General features: G+C 37.8%; 1 protein-coding gene across 1 annotated transcript; it reads right to left on the bottom strand.

Moving 5' to 3' along the window:
• Positions 6,417-9,820, bottom strand: LOC107623673 (phosphatidylinositol 4-phosphate 5-kinase 5). The gene is made up of 3 exons (XM_016326018.2): positions 8,495-9,820; positions 7,529-7,757; positions 6,417-6,818 (listed from the first exon to the last, which is right to left on the bottom strand). The coding sequence occupies exons 1-3, from the start codon at positions 9,367-9,369 to the stop codon at positions 6,654-6,656; spliced, it is 1,269 nt and encodes a 422-aa protein (XP_016181504.1). The 5' UTR covers positions 9,370-9,820; the 3' UTR covers positions 6,417-6,653.

Here is a 21,274-nt window from a genome sequence, read left to right as displayed (position 1 = left end):
GGCAACGGCGCCAAAAACTTGGTGCGCGTGTACGCAAAAGCCACACTATTTCGTACAACAGCAACAGTACCAACAAGTGCACTGGGTCGTCCAAGTAATACCTGAGTGAGTCAGGGTCGATCCCAAGAGGATTGTGGCTTGAAGCAAGCTATGGTTGTCTTGCAGGTCTTAGTCAGGTAGAATCAGAAGGAGTTGTGTAAATTAGCTATTAAGAAGTTAGCTATTAGGAATAAGTGATAGGATTAGATTGAGAGTCGGAGTTGCTTTGTCTTTCTGAAGTAACTCTGGTACTATTGTCTTCTTTGCTTGTAAATGATCTTCTTCTATGGCAGGCTGTAAGCGATCAAAGCCATGCCAATGGTCCTTGATCTCCTCTGCTACAAGTTGAACGCCATTGCCCGTGGTCATTCAATCTGACAGAAGGTGAAGCTCTTAGCAAATTGTTCTCTTTGTGATCCTACTCAAAGCGCCATAGACAAGGTCGAATCTTCCGGATCAGAGAACGCTGCTTCTATGGATTCTAGCCTATACCATGGAGACCTTAATCTCCTTAAAGATCAGCTGAACAGGTGTCTCGAGAAGTCCCCAACGAAATCGTGGATTAACCGTCTGAGAGATGTATAAACATAGCTGTTGGTTCGTGCTTTCCGGCCAAGTATTCACACGAACCCAAGTAGATGCAGGTGTTTGTCAGGCACGTTCGTCTTAATGTGATGAACAGAGCCAATTTGTCAGATCGTCCTGTTCATCACGATGAAGATCGAAATATACATCTTAGAGATAGATCATACCTGGATCGAAGAAGAAGAAATAGTACTTTTGTTAATTCATAGGACTTAGCAGGGCTCCTCCCCTCAACCTAGGAGGTTTAGAAACTCATACTAAAAATAAAAACAATGGTGAAAATGTAAATATGGTAGACCTCCCTCAGCGGGAGGTGCCCAAGGTTCTGAAACCTCTCAGTCTGTCTGAATTACATGAATAAGATCCCTTAAATACTAAACAAATGACTAGTAAGGGTAAAACAGTCTATTTAGTGCTAAAATCCACTTCTGAGGCCCACTTGGTTAGTGTTTGGGCTGAGCTTTAATGAGATCCACGTGCTATGAGGCTCCTTGGGCGTGGAATGCCAGCTAAGGGGTCCTCTCTGGGCCCTTGGACGTTGGGCGCTGCTCTTTGGGCGCTGGACGTCTAGAAGGGGCAGGAAGCTGGCGTTAGATGCCAGTTTTGGGCCTTCTAGTCCGAAGCAAAGTATAAACTATTATATATTGCTGAAAAGCTCTGGAAGTCAGCTTTCCATATCCGTTAAAATAGCTCCATTTAGACTTTTGTAGCTCTAGAAAAGCCCTTCTGAATGCAGGCAGGTCAGATCCGGACATCATTTGCAGTGCTTTCTCTGTCTCTGAATCAGACTTCTGCTCCAACTCCTCAATTTCAGCCAAAAAAATACCTGAAATTACTCCAAAAACATAAAAACTCATAGTAGAATCCAAAAATATGAATTTAAGACTAAAACCTATAAAAACTTAATAAAAAAAACTAAACAAAAACTACTAAAAACTATATGAAAGTGATGCCAAAAAGTGTATAAAATATCCGCTCATCATTGACCAAATTTCAGTGGAGCATCATTACCGTGTTAATTTATTTCTGGCTGTAATTGATACACAATTGCAAGAGCTTAATGGAAGATTCAATGATAATATGCTGGAATTGCTTACTTTAAGTTCAACTTTAGATCCCAGAGATAATTATAAGTTCTTCAGTGTTAACAAAGTATGTGAATTACTAGAACGGTTTTATCTAGGTGACTTCAGTGACCAAGAAAAATTTTACATTAGAATGCAAGCTCAACATTATGAACTTAATGTTCTTAATCATGTTGAATTAACTAATTTGTGCACAATTTTAGAATTATGTCAAGGATTAACGAAGACAGGAAAGTCTTTAACATATCCTTTGATTGATCGTTTGATTCACTTCGTATTAACTCTTCCTGTTTTAACTGCTACAACTGAGAGATCTTTTTCAGCTATGAATATAGTGAAGAATAGACTCAGAAACAAAATGGAAGATTAATTTCTTGCTAATTGTCTTTTGATTTACATTGAGAAGAAGATTATTGAAAGATTTGACACAGATTCTATTATCGATGAATTTTATGATATGAAGAATCAACGTGCATGATGCATTTGCATCTTTGCTATATTAGCTAGTTAGTTTAAGTAGTTTTAGCTTAATTTCATTCACTTTCTTTGAAATAAACAAACACTTTGATGAGTTTTACCTCTATGCATTAAAATACCAAGGACTAGGTTAATTTTGGCCAAATTCATGCAAATAATTCAAGGAGCTTATAAATGAGTTAAGGTGAATGAATATCTTGAAATTGATTGCATAGAATGGCAAGACTTTGAGGAAGTTTCTTTGGTTAACGACAGGTAATGAAGCAAAAAGGCAATGGAGCAAGAATTTGAGCAAGAAAGCTTGAGAATACATCAAGCTGGGCAAGGAGGCAGAGGACTTGCACGTTGCTAACGTGCATTACTAATGGCGTGTTTGGCAACAACGCCAGCAACCCTGGAGGGTGAACCTGAAGAGACTTGCACGTTGCTAACGTGCATTACTACTTGAGTGTTTGGCAGCAATGCCAGGAAGCTTGGCAAGGAGGATGAAGTTAGCACGTTGCTAACTTGGAGTTACATTGGCGTGTTTGGCAATAACTCAAGGAAGCTTTGGATGATGATTATGAGCCACTCAAGCACGTTGCCAACTCAAGGAAGCATTGGCGTGTTCAATGACAACGCCAGGAAGCAATACTTGGAGCTAGGAGGAAGGCTTGAGCACGTTGCCAACCTAGGATTACATTGGCATGTCCAATGGCAACGCCAGCAAGCTTGGAGCTAGGAGGCAGAGGTAGCACGTTGCCAACGTGAGAAGAGGAAGGCGTGTCCAACAACAACGCCTGCGACAGGAGGTCTCAGACCTAGAAGGAGGCAATCCACGTTGCCAATGTGAGTGGGTGAAGGCGTGTTTGCCTCCAACGCCAAGCAAGCTTGTCAAGCCTTGGAATGAAGAAGCAAGTTGCCAACTTGGGATTGCATGGGCGTGTTCATCAACAACACCAGCAAGCTTGGCAACCTTGGAATGAACCTGCACGTTGGCAACTTGGAAGAACAAAGGAGTGTTTGCCAAAAACGCTTGTGAGCTGGGCAGCCTGACCTTACCCTCTTCCATGGAGTATATCTTGAGTTGTAGAGCCTCAAATGATGCACTCTCAACGGCATTGAAAAGTAGACATTCAGAGCTTTTCAACCATATATCATAGTACGGGGTTGACATTCATTTGAAGCTTCAAAGGCTGGCCTCATTTAGAGCTTCAGAATCTGAAGACGTTGGCAACTTGGAAATACAAGGGAGTGTTTGCCAAAAACGCTGGTGAGCTTGGCAGCCTGACCTTACCTCCTTCAATGGAGCATAACTTGAGCTATAGAGATCCAATTGAAGTTCTTTTAACGGAATTGGAAAGTAGACATTCAGATCTTTCCAACCATATATCATAGTATAGGGTTGACATTCGTTTGAAGCTTCAAATGCTGGCTTCATTTAGAGCTTCAGAATCTGAAGGCGTTGGCAACTTGAAAGAACAAAGGCGTGTTCACCAAAAACGTGTGCGATTTTGGTAGGCTGACCTTACCCTCTTCAATGGAGCATAACTTGAGCTACAGAGATCCAATTGAGGTGCTTCCAGTTGCGTTGGAAAGCTGACATTCAGAGATTTCCAACCATATATAAAAGTCTATAGTGGAGCACAAAATTGAAGCTCAAACCATAGGCAACTTTAAGCTTCAAAAACAAGCACAAGAATTGAATCCAAGGAGCAGGAAGCATGTTGGCAACTTGGAAACCAAGTTGGCAACGCCCTTGTAAGAAGCTCTAGCCCAGTAAACCCACAAGCACGTTGCTAACTTGCATTTGCATAGGCGTGTTTGCCAGCAACGTGCCCGATGGGCCAGAAATGATGTGAACAAGCTCTCTGTTTTCTCTGTCTCTTGAAAGTGCAGCAATTCCATTCAAGAGCTAGCCAATCCAACAAGAACAAAGCCCAATTGCTAACCCAACAAACAAGATTGAGGGCCTCTCAAGGAGCTTAAGGACTAGTATAAATAGGAGAAAGTTTGTAATTGAAGAGGACTTTTACACTACACTTTTCTTAGACTTTTACTTTTACCTTTTTACTGCATTTTGAGGAGATACCGGTCATCTATTTTGTTTTCTTGCAACTTTCAATTTCAGTTTGGAGGATTCATCTTCTTCGTTCTTCTCTATACTTAGTTTAATTTCTATTTTGCAATGGTTGTTGAAATTGGAGCTATGATTCACTAAATCCCATTTTCATTAGGGGGAGGAGCTCTGTTTATTTGAATGAATTGATAACTCTTCTTCTCCTTCTCAATTCAAGTGGTTCATCTAAGAGGAAACTCTTGTTCTTCAAAGATTCAATCACCATCGAGAGAGGGATTGAATCTATATGAATTGTGTGATGAACTTGAGAAAGGAGTCACATAATTCAGTTTAGAGTTCATCCTTTCATAATTTCCTTGATTAATACACTTTGGGTTGGTATGTGAGATGTAACCACCCTTGGTTGAAATCCTCGAAGTTGTGTGGCTTGAAGGATTAGTTATTGAGCTTCATCTCTTCTCATGAACAATTAGATCACGAGAGTGACAATTGATTGTGTTGATGAGAAATTGAGTTACCAAAAGATTGGAATTCAATTATTCACAATCCGCCATGGATCTATCCCCATGATTGAGAAAAAAATGATCATCATCAATTCATGAGGATTTACATCTCTGATCCCTAATGATATCTTCCATCATTAATTCTCATTTCTATTGTTCTTTAGTTATTTTGAATGCCCACTACCCAATTCCCATTTATCTTCTTGTAATTTAACATTCCGACCATTTAAATTCAGCTTATACTTACTTGCAGTTTAAGTTTATGTCATTTACATTTCAACCTTTAATTTTGTGCATTTTAAGTTTCCACCATTACTTTCAGTTGTTTAATTTGCTCTCCTTCATTTCAGTTCTTTAAATTTTTTGTCATTTAATTTTCCACAAATTACTTTCAAATTAGATATCCCATGAAATCACAAAAGTGTTTGCCTAACTAAATTACCATTTAACTAAAGTTGCTTAATCCATCAATCACCGTGGGATCGACTTCACTCATGTGAGTTTTACTACTTGATACGATCCGGTATACTTGTCGGGTATACGTGAAATCTAATTTTCACGTATCAGTGCACCACTTCATTAGTAAAAGATATACATTTTTTATACTTTAAATATATATTTTCTATCGATATATTTTTATAATGCATCTTATATTATAAATTTTTTGCATATATTTTCTTACATTATATATATTATTAGCTCCCATAATAACATTTCTAAATCCGTCCCTAGCTATGACTTGGACGAACTGCGTAAAATCTTACTCACTTTAACCTTAGGCAAACTTCTTGCCACATATACCCATTCGTCGTTTTTAAATTATATTTATCTTTATTCTTTTATTTTACACTATAATTAAATATGCATTATCCTATAAAAATATAACAAATTCAATAAAATAATTACTCGTTAATATTTTTAATGTGTATATTTATTAAATTTGTAATAAAAAAATTTAATTAATAAGCATGTTAAGGAATATTAGTACACTAATATTGATTAAAATTAAAACAAAAAATATTCTTTATACTCAAGATAATAATAAGGCAAACTTCAACAATTTCACCAGTTTGCCTCAGATCCTAAAAAATAAAGATGAAAATAATATTTAAAAAAAAACTCTTTATTTTATAACAATAAAAAATTCATTTATCTAACATCTCTTTCTAGTATTTATTTTAGGGGTGGCATTAAGTAAGGATAGGATAGGAGTTTGGATCCAACTTTAACGCTACCTGCGAGTTTAGAATATTTCAAATTCTAACCTTATCCGTTCCTAATCCGCGGATACACGACTCTACCCGTGGGTTATAAAAAAAATATGCAATATTATTATATAAGTTGATGATAATTTAAAATAGAACTAATTTTTATGTAAAAAAATGTATTAAATTATCAATTAATAATCTTCTCTTAGTTGTTAAGGATCTTTTGTATCTAGTGAGAGGTCTTTAATTCAACATCCACTTGAAATAAAAAAATCCATTTATCTAGCATCTCCTTCAAATATTTATCTAATAATCCGAATTGCATCTAATTGACTGAATAACATTTAATATAAAATATACCTCCTTTTCTCCTCTCACAAAAATATTTCTTTGAACAAAGCATAATCCTCCTTTCTGTACGTTTTAGACCTTTACTTACCACTTGCTATTACTTTCTTCAAGAAAGTACAGTTCCTTTTTTTTTTCGACTTTTCACTTATCATTTGATAATTTGATATTACATGATCTATATATACAAGTTGCATTTTCGTGAAACAAACATCTAAAACACACTCTTCATCTTCACCCTCCCACGAGCCATTTTGGCTCACCGGGGTGACCCTTTCAAGTACTTACAATTAGTAAAATTTACAATTTCCAAACAAAAGCTTTAGCACCCCTAAACTCTATTTACATCTTAGACATGAGTATCACAAAATTTCCCACCCATTCTGTTCTGAACGACTTTGACTGCAGCAACTCTTGCAGCAGTTGCAGCTCTGTTGGCAGCAATTACTGCTTTGTTCACCTGGTCATCCTTTCGGTCAACTTTCACAGCATCTTCTGCTGTTTTCCTAGCAGCCTGCATTTCAACAACCATAATTTAACATTCGCTTATGACTCGAGAAACAGCATCAAATGAATTTCGGAAAGATCCAGCCAAATTTATTTGGTTCTCATGTTCAATTTATATCTATGTGAATTTTTCACATTTTTCTACAAAGTTAATTACAAGAATTTTTAGTATGATTTCTATATTAAATTATAACTGAATGGTAAACTATCAACCTCCATCATTGTGAAAATTAAGCTAATTTAAGAATTAACCAAATTTACACACAAAAAAAGGGGAAAAAAAATATTATAACTATTAAAATACAGGAATGTTGGTCAATATTTTTCAGTTAACATTAACCTATAACTTTTTCTACACCAAAAAAACCGTATGGTTTTGAGTTCCTTGATTGATACCATATTACCATATCAATGACTAAAGTGACACATTACAAATAGGAAGAAATATGAATAAAATGGCCAATTATACTTAGTAGCAGATCTAAGTTAACCAAACATTGCGTTAGAATGAGGTGACATTGTCACTATTCAAAGCAGCCAAAACTAAAAAGAAAAAAAAAAGAAAAAGAAAGAAAAGAAACAAAGAAACAAAGAAAGATTCCACTGTAGCTAATCATATTGCCACCGTAGTTATTTATGTGAGAATTTCTAATACAAATGTATTTTCCTAATCATGTAGGACAATAAGATATTTTAAGGCTTTAAGCCGACAATTACCTGAACAGCTCGAAGCACAGCATCAGTTATTGTTGGTAGATTGTTCTTGAGGTTGCCAGAATCCCATTCACCACATCTCTTGTCGCCATTTCGGAAAGTATACAACCCATAACCTTGCCTACGCCCTTCATGCCATGCTCCCTCATAACAATGCCCATTGGCAAAGTGGTACACACCAAACCCATGTATTTTGTCTCCAAAATACTCCCCTGCATATCTATCTCCATTCCTGCACAAAGTTGTAAATTATTTAATATTATGTGAAAGTAACTAAATCCAAAGCTGTTACGGTCAACTGATACTATAAAACTATTATTATGTCAAATAGTCAATGGGCATAAACAATGACTTAGAAATCATCACTTATATCGTTGAACAAGGAAAATATAAATCAATCAATATTGCATATATAAAATAAAAAATCAGCAAATAGGACATCCAAATTGGGGTCTTCAAAGCATAGATTAATTTCAATGGCATAAGGATGAAAATAACTAACATTAGGTACCCCATCCAACGAAGTCTTGATTAAAAATTAAAAATCTAAAGAGAACTCTTCCCATGTGCTCAAAAGGAGAAAAAGAAATGAAACCTAAAAATCTAACTAAAATGGAGCCACGAGGAAAACCTGGATGTCCAAGAAATCCAATCTCAGGGACAAACCCACGAATGATTTAATCCACAAAACATAAAAAAAGAGTCACTGTTCTATCATCACGGATCAAAAACTGTACACCCCAAAGAGTCTGTTCACTATTCAACTAAAATCAAATCCACTAAAAGGATTGCAAAATAAAAACCACAAATTCTTCAAACTCAGCACCAAGTTTTCAATCAATCAAGCAAAAACATGAAAGCCACTGGGAGTTGTTTAGTGGTGAGCAATTCAAGTAGTATGCACGAGATTTTAACTGTGTAATGTAATCAACAAATAAATAAATAAAAAACGAAAGAAATTAAAGTCACCTAAAATGGTAACACCCGAGACCATGCTTGACACCAAACTTGAACTCTCCAACATAGGAGCTGCCATCATTACAACTCTGAACTCCAATCCCATGGCTCTGTCCATTACACCATTCCCCAGCATAGGAGTCTCCAGCGTAGAACCTATAAACCCCAAACCCATGCCTCAACCCATGCCTATACTGTCCTTTATAGCGGCTCCCCCGGGCCCACCCTTCAACCCCAAACCCCTCATACCTTCCATCAACCCATTCCCCTTCATACCTTCCACCCACAAAGTAATGGTACACACCGAAACCATTGCTCTTCCTTCCGCCTACTCCGCCGGAGAACTCCCCCTCGTAGAAATCACCGTTGCTGAAGAACTCAACACCTTCCTTCTCAGCACTTTTCTCTTCTTGATTCTCTTGCTCCCCCTCTGAGTCCCCGATAGACCACTGAACCGGCCTAGCGGTTCCGCCGCTGGAGAAACTGAGTCTTCTCAGAGCCGCACCGGTTCGGTGGATCAGGGCTCTGTTCTTTGAGATGAGGTAGAGAAAAACGGCCACGAAGATCAGCGCGAGGAGAACGTTCTCCGAAGTTGGTACCTCCTGGGAGAATCTGAAAGAGAGGAAGTAGAAGAGGTAGAAGGAGAGAAAGCATGCGCCAAAGAAGCCAAGAACCGGTCCAGAAATCAACCGGTTCGAACCGGGTTTGATGCTCTTCTTGCTCTTGCTCTTAATCTTCGTTTTCTTGCTGTTACCATCATTCTTCTCTTCATCTTCTAGAAGGTTCTGTTCGTTGTGGATGGGGGATCGGGCGGTTGGGGAAGAACATCGTAGAAGAGAGGATTGGGTTCGGGTCAGCTTGGTTTGGCTCTTCTTCGGAGTTTCCATCGTTCTTGACAACGTTTCTTCTTTTCAGATCTTCAGTTCAAAGTCGCTACCTGTAGCGAGAGATTGTTACGACAGCGTTTCTTTCCGGTGGTGCCGGAAACATTTCAGGCGGCGGAACACGTTGGCGGAGACAGTAACTGAACCCAACCGAACCGAACTTGTACTTTCTCTTTTCGGGCGTATAAGTTGGGAGATAAAAGGAGAAAAGGCGCAATCTTGTTCTTTTTTTTTTTTTTTTAATGTTTAACAGACTTTTTGGGGTTTCTTCTTTCTCCCTTCGAATTCGAAGCGGGGGACGAAAGGGATAAAAAGTGTCACAGTTTACGATGAGGGTATTTTGTTTAGTGTGTGCTACGTTTGTTTGGAGTGGTGGGAAGGGGAGGTTGCCAGATTTCATGAAAAGCGTACGATGCAAATCGAACGGTTGCTCTTTTATTTGAGGTTTGTGACCGTGGATTGCGGATAGTAATAGCAAATTTAGTTCGACCCATCCTATTTCGCCCTTTTTTTTTTTTTTTTGACCGAAATAAACTAAACAAAGAAAAACAAAATAAATAAAATAAAGAACTGTTTAAATAGAGGAATAGTCCCGTTTAAAACTACTCTTAAACTTCTCTCAAAGTGAAAAAAGGCTCAGGATTCGGTGGTCCAGGAAATTTTGGACCACTTAGTGGTCCAAGTAAAAAACATGTTTTTTAAGATTTTTTAACAACTGCTACATAATCCTTTAACTAATTTTAATTATAAATTGACCCTATATATTTTATATAATTATAAAAACGATTTTTTATTTTATAAATAATTAATTTATCATAAATCTATCATGTTCATTAACAATCAAATACAAAAACAACAACAATTATATCCTCCATGGATCCAAATCGATTAAAATATTACATTCGATCCGAGACGTTCCTGAGTAGTCATGAAATCGTGTTTCGCTGAAAACCAATCGATTGGACTATCAAACCAATCGATTGAAATTTAACTTAATCCATTGGATTTCAGTTTATCAACAAACAATCGATTGTATATTGCTGGTAAGCATGGTTTTGCATAAATCAATCGATTGGTCATAGTAACCAATCGATTGAACAATGAATTAAATGTGAAATTTATGTAATTCAATCGATTGCTTATGATTTTCAATCGATTGAATTCTTCCAAACAATCGATTGGTTACTATGACTTTCTGGTCTACCCAAGGAAGCAATTCCACCAGCATTCTTAAAAGAATATCTATATTCCAGCACTCTCTTTCACCCAGAACACAGAGATGTGATTCTGCAGACCCTTCAACCCCAGAAAGAGGAGGACAACGCTGGAACCAATTCCTTGAGAGAAGTTTCCACCACCACTCCTGATGGGTCACATACTAATTGAAACATCAACTTCTCCACCTATCAACAAAGAAAACAACATAGAACTGTATCAACTGTTCAGCCTTAATTATAGTTCCTTAAATTTTTTTTTATATTATGACAAGTGGAGAAGGCTCCATTCCTAGACCATGCCTTATCAACTTGTTCTAGAGCTTATATTGTAGCCAAGTCTCAAGTCAGTAATCTTCATGATTGCCTCGAGCAAATTAAGTGAGACTGACCTTGAAATATTTATCCATGTCTGGGAAAAGTGGAAGCAGCATAGCCAGATTACAAGCCGCAGCCTCTCGAACAACAACAGCAGAATTGCTGCACAATAGATAAATTAAGAGAATCCCGAATCTCAGGCCGTACAAATTCTGCAAGCTCTCCACATGATTGAGCAACAAGCAGTCGATGCTCCTCGTACATGTGACTGATCTAAGACATGACACCAAAAAACTGAAAACATGGTTCCAAAATCAGAATGGAAAAGAAACAGGTTGAAAATTGAAGCAAGAATATACTTGTAAGGAACTTTGTTGAAACTAGAAAATTCCAATAGCTTCAGTTGCTTGTAACTCAGGGACTAGGGTAAGAAACTTTTAAGTGAATCACTTCAATTGAGTTGTTCCACTCATGAATATAACAGGATTTCACAGACCATGAGTACTCTGCAAATCTGACACAAAAAGAGGAGACGGGGGATTGAGTGAGAGTTCTCTCAGACACATATCCACAACCACAAAACATGCAGAATCAGATACAAGAAGCGCTCATACTAAAATAAAATAAGAGATAACATATAGCTCCAGAAATAACCTTATGCTCAAGTGAATGTCTCAAATCCGATCAATAATGCTCAGCAAGAATCGAATTAACAAGTGCAATTGAGTGGAATTGCCACTCAGTATATTATATTTGAAGAGCTTCTTTTTTACAACTACTACAAACTGTTCCCTCTCATTGGCTTTACAACAGTGCTGCTGCCACTGTAAGCACAAGCTGGTCCCTGCATACAATTTCTCTGTTTTGGTGGAATTGCTTCCTTGGAAGAATTCAATCGAATTGAAAATCATAAGCAATCGATTGAATTACATAAATTTTACATTTAATTCATTGTTCAATCGATTGGTTACTATGACCAATCGATTGATTTATGCAAAACCATGCTTACCAGCAATATACAATCGATTGTTTATTGATAAACTGAAATCCAATCGATTAAGTTAAATTTCAATCGATTGGTTTGAATTAGGATAAGTTTAATAGATAAAAATAAAAAAATACTATATCGAAAACATTGTGTAAATATTTTGAGAATTATATCGACAATATGTCTAATATCCTAGTTTTGCTATTCAAAAGTTATTGTGTTAGAATTATCTTCTAAAGATGTGACTTAAAAAAATCCAATAAATCCATTCAGGTTTAACTTAACTCGACGGAACCTCGACCAAATAGTGGGAGTATGATTGCTGTGTCTCTGCGGGGCGTTGAGTGAGAACCGGATGGTGGGTGGACCTGCAATGACACTCTAATGCTAAAGTCAAAGCACTGTCCATGAGATCGAAAGTTAGGGTTATGATGCATACCTTGGGGGAATCGTGGTTCCTTCTTATAAGACTTTGGTATTCCTTAAATCGGATACAATGTGTATCTGCGATATTAAGTATCGGAGATGGCACAAGCGGATTTCTCGAGATGAGCTGGATCACCGTGCGAGTACCTGACGAGTTGGGTCTGGGTCCATCCATTGAGTCTGGAACCCAGGCCCAGAAAATAGCCCCCCAAACGTGACATGATGAGTTTTAACAGTGTTTCCACGTTTCAGGGGTCCTGAGGTGGTGTCGGTCACGGAAGTTCAGTTGGAGACGAACGGTTTCCAGAAGCTCCTGATTGTGGGGGACATGCTCACACGTTTCGAGGTGTCACATCAGTTCAATGGGAAGTGGCATTTATTGCCATGGGGCCAAATTTACCATATTGTCTCTCCAATCCTTTCAATTCACCCTCTTTGGGTCCTTTCATTTAAAACTTGGATTCAGTTTTTCTTTCTCTACTCTTCTAGTTCCACTCTTTCTTTCTCGCAAGCTTCGCCACTTTCCTCAACTCATTTTCTCCATTTTTCTCATCTGCTTTAGACTCTGTTTTGCTTGCTCAGGCAGTCTCTACTCCCTATCACTCTCTCATCACCATCATTGTCGAAGTAAGTCTTTATTTGCTTTGCCATAAGTCTCATTTTGCTCTTTTATTTATTTTGCTGCATTGGCTATGGCGGATAGACACCACCATGGTAGTGGCGTTTAGTGGTTTAGGGGGGTGCCACTATCTTACTGGCCTAGGGTTTAGGCCAGCCTTCTTTCGTGTTTCGCTCGTAGCTTGTAGGCTCACAGTGGTGGTGCCCCCATTTGTAGGTCTGGCGTAGAGGAGGGCCGAGCCTTGGGAACTTGTCTTTCCGGCGGGGGCGTGCCCTGAATGTATTTCTTTTGCAATACGAAGGTGGTGGGGACCCTCGTGTCTCACAAGTGGGATCTCTAAGAACTTCAAGATGTCCGAGCGATCTGCAATAGGGTGCCACGAAGGAACAGTATGAGCTTTCCCTTCCTGAGCCTCATGAATGGGTCTGTTACATCAACTCGGATGCTCCCCGAGTTTCCAACAGGATGTGAGTTTACAAACCCATGTTTGATGATGTTGGGGTTCGATTTCCATTCTCTAACTTTATCATCAGGCTTCTGAACCGGTATAGCGTTGCCCTGTTACAACTCCATCCTAATAGCTACGATGCTATTAGGTGCTTCGAGCTCACGTGCGAGTATCTGGAGATCCCTGTTGTGGTGGAGGTCTTTTTGTTCTTCTTCCTCCTGACCGTTCTTCATCGGGAGGAGAAATTAAAAAAAGGGTGCAAGTCCTTCCGGGTTGTTTAGGGCCGGAAGATCATTGGTCTTTTTGACGACTCGTTTCATGGGTTTAAGGAGGAATACTTTAAGGTACGGCCAACCGTGGGTCATCACCCCTTTTGGTTGACCTTGGTGGGGGAGCGCAAGTTTCCCACTTTCTAGAAGTACGAGGCTGCGGTCGATTACCTCGTAAAAGTGACTTACATGGGTTTGAACCAAGAAAGCAAGAACATCATTGAGGTGCGGCCATATTTGGGAAAAGGCCACTGAACCCTCACCATGTGATAAGTGATCGGGATGTCGGTCTAGGTGTCTTGGCCTTTTGCATTGTCTTTTCTTATTTTTGTTTTCATTAGGCATCACGAGCTTTCTTCTTTGTAGTTGATATGGTAGGAGGTCTCACTACTATAGAGAATTTGATGGTTGTCTTTCTCATTGAGGATGAAGATGAGGAGCAGGAGCTCGGAAGAAGAGGAAGGTTGCGCCTGGCGAGAAGGGAAAAGGGACTATGGCTCCTTTTGTGATGGAAAATTCCTTTGACGCCGCTGCTTATATTGATGAGCAGCTACTCCCGGGGACTGAGAAGTTTTTTGTTGACTATGATCTGGCGGGACAGGCGAAGTGGGTTTATCGCTCTCTGCTTTGCTCAGCCGCTGTGGTGTGCAAGATGGAGATAGTTCTAGGATAATCTCACATCTTGGATGGCAAGCTTCGCCAAATTACCTCATGACCCCACCTTCTACAGCCATGACAATTTGCCTCATGACCCCATTTCCTACAATGATCGGAAGCTTGACTACCCCATCTGGCTTGATAAAGAAGTCTCCCGGGCCCACCACCCCGTTCTAGTGTGTGTCTGGAGGTTAGAGTCACGGATCCCGAGGGCATTGAAGGCATTCCTAAATAGGATATTGAAATTGGCACCCATGTCTACTAGTGTCCTCTTTATGAGCCCGGATCCTATTCTGGCTGGGATAACCATGGGTGGGTCATCGATAACGTCCTAGATCCAACAATCCTGCGCTCGGAATGTGAAATCGAGAAAGGTTGGTGGCGTGCAGTGTTCTGAGGTGGTTGCCGCAAGGATCTTAAGATCTTTTTTTCAGAGGCCTTTGACTTCTTGCTTAACCTCCCAACCGCCATGTTGAACACAATGGTGGGGTCCACCTCAGTTTCTTCCCTTGATGGCAGTTTGGCAGCTCGTGGCTTGTGGCCTTCTCCCATTTCCAGGGATCTCTCCCTTGCGGGTTTTTGGGGTTCGCATATTATTTTCACAAATTCGGAGAGTTTCCCATCATTAATGGCTTATTCCAAAGCATCCTTTGACTCAAGCTTTAACGGTTCATGGCCCGGTTCACAAGTGAGTTTCTCTCCAACTCCAAGAGCAATCAACAGAGGCTTTTGTCAACCCAATTCCATCAAGAGCAAAGGCCCAATTCAAGGCTTGAAGATCATTTGAAGAAAGTGTATAAATAGCTTAGAATTTAAGTTTTTGGAGAGCCTTTTCCATTTTAGTTTTTACTAAGTGATTTTGGGGAGAGCTTTTGGTTAGAAGTTATTTTGAGATTCGCCATTTAATTTCTTGTTCTTTAAGATTCAGCACTTTTATTTTCTATTCTCTTTACTTTACTGCAATTATCCCTCTCCCTTTAATTTTCATGCAGTTTAGTTTCAGTCAATTACAAATCACTCAACCAAATCTTGATTCACTTGACTAAATCAACCACTAAACTAAAATTGCTCAATCCTTCAATCCCTGTGGGATCGACCTCACTCACGTGAGTTATTATTACTTGATGCGACCCGGTACACTTGCCGGTTAGATTTGTGTGTTTGGAATTCGTTTTTCCAAAAATACACATCAAGTTTTTGGTGCCGTTGCCGGGGATTGAAATAGATTGACAATGATTAAGTGAAGTGGAGATCTAGATCAAGCACTTTTTCTTTTCTGTTTCTTTAACTTTTGACTAACACGCTAACTGTTTGAAGTTTTGCTTAAGCTAACTAACATTTTACTTCAGCCATGGATTGAAGTGTTATTGCCTTTCTGGTGTTGTGTGATTCTTATGTTTTGGTTGTATGTCAGGTATAAGGAGAATTACACCCACTTTTTGTGAACAAGATGAAAGAACCCTCAGAAGATTAAGAAGAGCTGAAAGAGGGAAAAACATTGTTGGAGAAGAGGAGTCAGAAGAAGAGTTACAGGATATGGAGGAACACCTAACAAATCCACCAAATGGAGCTGAAGGAGCAACCAATAACAACAATAACCCACCACAGAGAAGAGTTTTGGCTTCCTACACATGTGCAGATCCTAGACATTGTGGGAGTAGCATTCTTACCCCAAATGTTAATGCAAATAACTTTGAACTAAAGCCACAACTCATCACCTTGGTTCAAAACAATTGTTCTTATGGAGGAAGGCCACTTGAAGACCCTAACCAACACTTGTCCACCTTCTTGAGGATTTGTGACACTGTCAAAACCAATGGTGTGCACCCTGACAGTTACAAGCTACTGCTATTTCCATTTTCTCTCAGAGACAAAGCCACTCAATGGTTGGAATCCTTCCCAAGAGACAGCATCAACAATTGGGATGATCTAGTAACCAAGTTCCTTGCCAAGTTCTACCCACCTCAAAGAGTTATTAGATTGAAGACTGAAGTGCAAACATTCACTCAAATGGATGCTGAACCCATGTATGAAGCATGGGAACGATACAAAGCTCTGTAGCTCATGTTATGGTCGTTTGAGTGCGAAGAGGTCAGGCTTGATAGCTTTACGGTTCCTTCATTTCTTCATGAGTTCTCCCACCTTGCATGCTTTTCTCCTCACTTCTTCCATCCAATTCTTTCCTTATGAACTGAAATCACTCAACAAACATATCAAGGCATCGAATGAAATTAAAGTGAGTTAAATTTAGCTATTTTAAGGCCCAAAAAGTATATTTTCACATTTAATCACAAATCAAGGGAGAATTGCAAACCATGCTATTTCATTGAATAAATGTGAGAAAAGGTGATAAAATCCCCCAAATTAAGCACAAGATAAACCACAAAATTGGGGTTTATCAAATCTCCCCACACTTAAACTAAGCATGTCCTCATGCTAAGAATAAAGAAGGACAAGAAAAGGGTTATGAACATTTATTCAATGCAAATAAACTATATGCATCTATCTATATGAATGCAACTGAATGCAAAATGATTCTACCTACTTGGTTAAAAGTAAATCAATCTCCAAGAACATATATGAACAAGTTGGGCTATGATCATATGATGATTCATGAATCCTACCAATTTGAATATCAAAATAAAGTACAAATAGACTTGCAAGAAGAAAAGCTCATGAAAGCCGGGAACAAGGAATTGAGCATCGAACCCTCACCGGATGTGTATCCGCTCTAATCGCTCTAGTGTATAGGGTCGATTCACTCAATTCTCCTTTAATCATGCTTTCCAAGATTTGTTTTTCTTCTAACAATAAACAATTATTCAATGCATGCATACATTCATCATGAGGACTTATTCATAGGTTGTAATGGGGCTAGGGTAAAGGTAAGGATGCATATGGTCAAGTGAGCTTGAAATTTGTATCTTTGATTAGCCTAAGCTCTCACCTAACACATGTAACAACCTATACAATTCTAATACACAACCTAGCTACCCATGATTCTCACTTTTTCACATACTCATGCATTCTCGTTAATTAACATTCCATATGCATTGATTTTTTTTATTGAACTTTACTTTGCGGCATTTTTGTCCCCTTTTTATTTCTTTTTCTCTTTTTTCTTTTTCTATTTTATTTTTTTATTTTTTTATTTTTTTATTTTTGTTTCTTTTATTTTATCTTTCTATTTTTTTCTACAAATATTTTTTTTCACATTTTTTTTCAAAAGTATATACAAACGTACGTATCAATGCATATGGTTTTACATATTTAATGCATAAGCATGTACCCAATTCCAATATTTTCAATCAAAAATACAAAATATACTTTTACCTCAACCAATGTCCCAAGTTTTCCATACCCAAATGATACACACCCTTACTAGCCTAAGCTAATCAAAGATCCAAATTAAGGACATTTATTGTTTTTCGCTTATGGGTAGTGATGTGCTAAAATTAAGAACAAAAGGGATTAATTAGGCTCAAAATTGGCTAACAATGGTTGATGAAAGGTAGGCTATTTGGGTAAGTGAGCTAAAATGAAATGATGGCCTCAATCATATAAATGCATGTATACATGGAACAATGGACATAAAGAATCAAACAAATCAAAGATTATAATCATAGAGAGAGAATAATACACACAAGAATGAAAATAAGTGGTTATAAGATGTAACCATACCCTTGGGCTTAAAACTCACATGCTTGTGTTCTTAGCTCAAAAACCATGTTCCAAAATAAATTCTTCAAGCAAGTTCAACAAGAATTTTTTTTTTAAATTGGTAGGGTGCCCTAAAAACAATTTTTCTTGAAAAAGAAATCATCACCCTAACCAAGTAGTCCTAACATAAAAAGAAGTGGTGAAATATGTACAAATTCTAACTAACATGCAACCTATCATGCAATGCAACAACTAACTAGGAAAGAAAATCAAGAATTGGTGTTGAAAGAAAGGAATTGTTACCCATGGAGATCGGTCGGACGACCTCCCCACACTTAGAAATTTGCACCGTCCTCGGTGCATGCAAAGAAGAGTAAAGTGGAAGGGTTGCTACAATTGATGAGCTTCTTCAAAAGGTTGTGCGGATGGACTTGTTTGTTGCCCCATTTAGAAGCCTTTCCAATCCTTTCCTTCTTGGTGGCTGATGTGGGCAGAAATTGGCGAATTAAAAATTGTTAAAATATATACATTGCAAGTATAGTTCTTAATTCGCCAGAAATCCGCCTATCAATTTAGAAAGATGTCACAGAAAATTGAAATTAAAATACTGGGAGTATGAATCCCAGGTCGTCTTCCAACGAGTTGCAGAAAAGTGTGCTATTTTATTAATCAGAGGATTTCAAAAAGGGTTGAATTGAGTAAACAGGAAATTAAATTGGTGAATTTGAATAGTGTAAATAAAAGCCTTGACTGGAAATTAATTAGTTGGAATCCCTATTATTGTTGGAATGCTCTCAAGATTAATTGACAATTGAAGGTTGTCCTGTTTATTTATCCTTTGCTAGGTGAAGGAAAGTCAAACAAGTTGGAATGCTACGTCCGTTCACAAGTTGCAATCCACTTAATTAAAAGGGATTGGTGTTAGTGATTATGAGGCAATCCAACCATAAACCCAATTACAATTTTTCTTTCAAGCCTTCCAACTCAAGGGTTCCTTTCAATCAATTCCCCATCAAGTTAGAGAACTACTCGCTCATTGTGAATGTAAAATTCATAGCATACAAAAAGAAATTAAAGGAAGACATTGTAAATAAAAATCAAAATAGTCAATTAAAAATAAAGGTGATCCTTGTATTAAATAATCCTAAAAATATTCCAATGGTAAAATTAACAAAGCAAAGAACATGGAAGAGTAAAGCCAAGTAAAGAAAACGAACTAGAATGACGAAGTCTTGATGAGGTAATAACTCTTCTCAGTGTTCCAATGCCAAAAAAGTAAGAGAAACTAAAATCCTAAGAACTATGAATGTCTAGAGAGAAAACCTAGAAGAGGAGTAAAACTAGATCTAAAACTAAAACTGTGTAGAATGAATGTTGTCTCTGGTTTCTGCATGTTCTCTGGCTCTAGTCTACTGTTCTGGGCCAAAAACTGGGTCAAAATAGGGTCCAAAATGGCCCCCAGCAATTCTGCAAATTATGCAGATCGCGCATGCCACGCGATCGCGTCGCTGATGCGGACGCGTCATTCGCGTTTTGCTTCACCACGCGGGCGCGTCGTCCATGCCTCCGCATCGCTTGTGCTTTTCCATTTCGCGCGGTCGCGTCATCCATGCGGCCGCGTCACTGCAATTTGATCTTCTCCGCGCGGTCGCGTTGTCCATGCGGCCGTGTCGCTTCTCGCTGGTCATCTCCTCAATTTCTTGTGTTCCTTCCATTTTTGCTGGCTTCCTTTCTAATCTCTAACTCATTCTTGCCTTATAAAGCCTGAAATGCTTAACACACAGATCACGACATCGAATGGAATAAAGGAGAAGTAAAATGTATAATTAAAAGTCTCTAGGAAGCAGTTTTCACTCATGTAATGATTTCAGGAAGGAAATATAAATGCATGCTATTTTAATGAATAAGTGGGTCAGGATCATGATAAAACCATACAATTAAACACAATATAAACCATAAAATAGTGGTTTATCAACCTCCCCACACTTAAACATTAGCATGTCCTCATGCTCAATTGAAGGAGATAAAATAAACAAGTATGAACATGTAGAAACTCATGCAATGCAATCCTATATATATGAATGCAACTATATGATTCCTGTCCACTTGATCAAAAGTAAATAAGCTCTTTAAAACAATTACAAATCAAATTCTACTAATTCTATCATTATACAGTAAGATAGATAAAAGTGCAAGAAGATAGCTCATGAAAGCAGGGAACATGGAGATTCAAGCATTGAACCCTCACTGATGATATATGTACGCTCTAATCTCTCTAGTTTATAGGGTAATCACTCTATCCTTCTCTAATCATGCTCTCTAACTTTTGTTCTTCTCCTAACCAATGAACAACAGTTAATATACCAATGCAAACATCATGAGGTCTTTTCAAGGTTGTAATGGGGCCAAGGTAGGTAGGGATACATGTATGGTCAAGTGAGCTTATAAATTGAATCTTTAATTAACCCAAGCTTCAACCCAACTTATATAACTTGCATAACCTTAGAATTCATACCTAGCTACCCAGAATTTCCCTTTTACATTCCATACTCATGTATCAACCTTTTATTTTAATTTTTATCGTATGTGCATTGATCTTTGAATTCTCAATTCAGCATTGGGGTAATTTTGTCCCCTTATTTATTTATTTATTAATTTTTTTTAAATAGAAGCAAAAATAAACATAGCTTATCAATGCACATAGATTTTTAATTCTTATAGTTTCACATGAGTAGGTATCTAAATTCCCATTAAATTATCATGACACATTCCCTTAATAACTTTTGTTCCCACAATTTCCCATACTTAAGTAGCACACACAATTCTATCTTAAGCTAACCAAATATTCAATTTGGGATATACAATTGTTTTTCCGCTTAAGGCTAGTAATGTGGTGAAATATAGAACAAATGGGATTTAAAGGCTCAAAGTGGTTAACAAAGATAATTGAAAAGGGTAGGCTTAATTTGGATAAGTGAGTTTAAACAAAAGATGGCCTCAATCATATGCAAGCATACAAATATAATAAATATTGGACATATAAGATAAAATAAAATATAGATTACAATCATAGAGAAGTAAACACACAAGAATAAAATAATTATGGTTAAATAATGTAACCATACATAAAGGCTCAAATCTTCACAGGTTGTGTGTTCTTTAGCTCAAAAATCATGTTCCAAATACAACTTCAAGTAGATTTATCAAAAAAAATTTTTTTTTTTAAAATTAGTGAAATTTTGTTCCAAAGATAGAGTCTTAGAAGAAACTTATTGTCTTTTCAATCAAGTAGAGCATGCATGCAACTAA

The sequence above is a fragment of the Arachis ipaensis genome, chromosome B10, assembly GCF_000816755.2.
Source record: "Arachis ipaensis cultivar K30076 chromosome B10, Araip1.1, whole genome shotgun sequence".
Lineage (NCBI taxonomy): Eukaryota > Viridiplantae > Streptophyta > Magnoliopsida > Fabales > Fabaceae > Arachis > Arachis ipaensis.
This window is presented reverse-complemented; position numbering and strand designations above follow the sequence as displayed.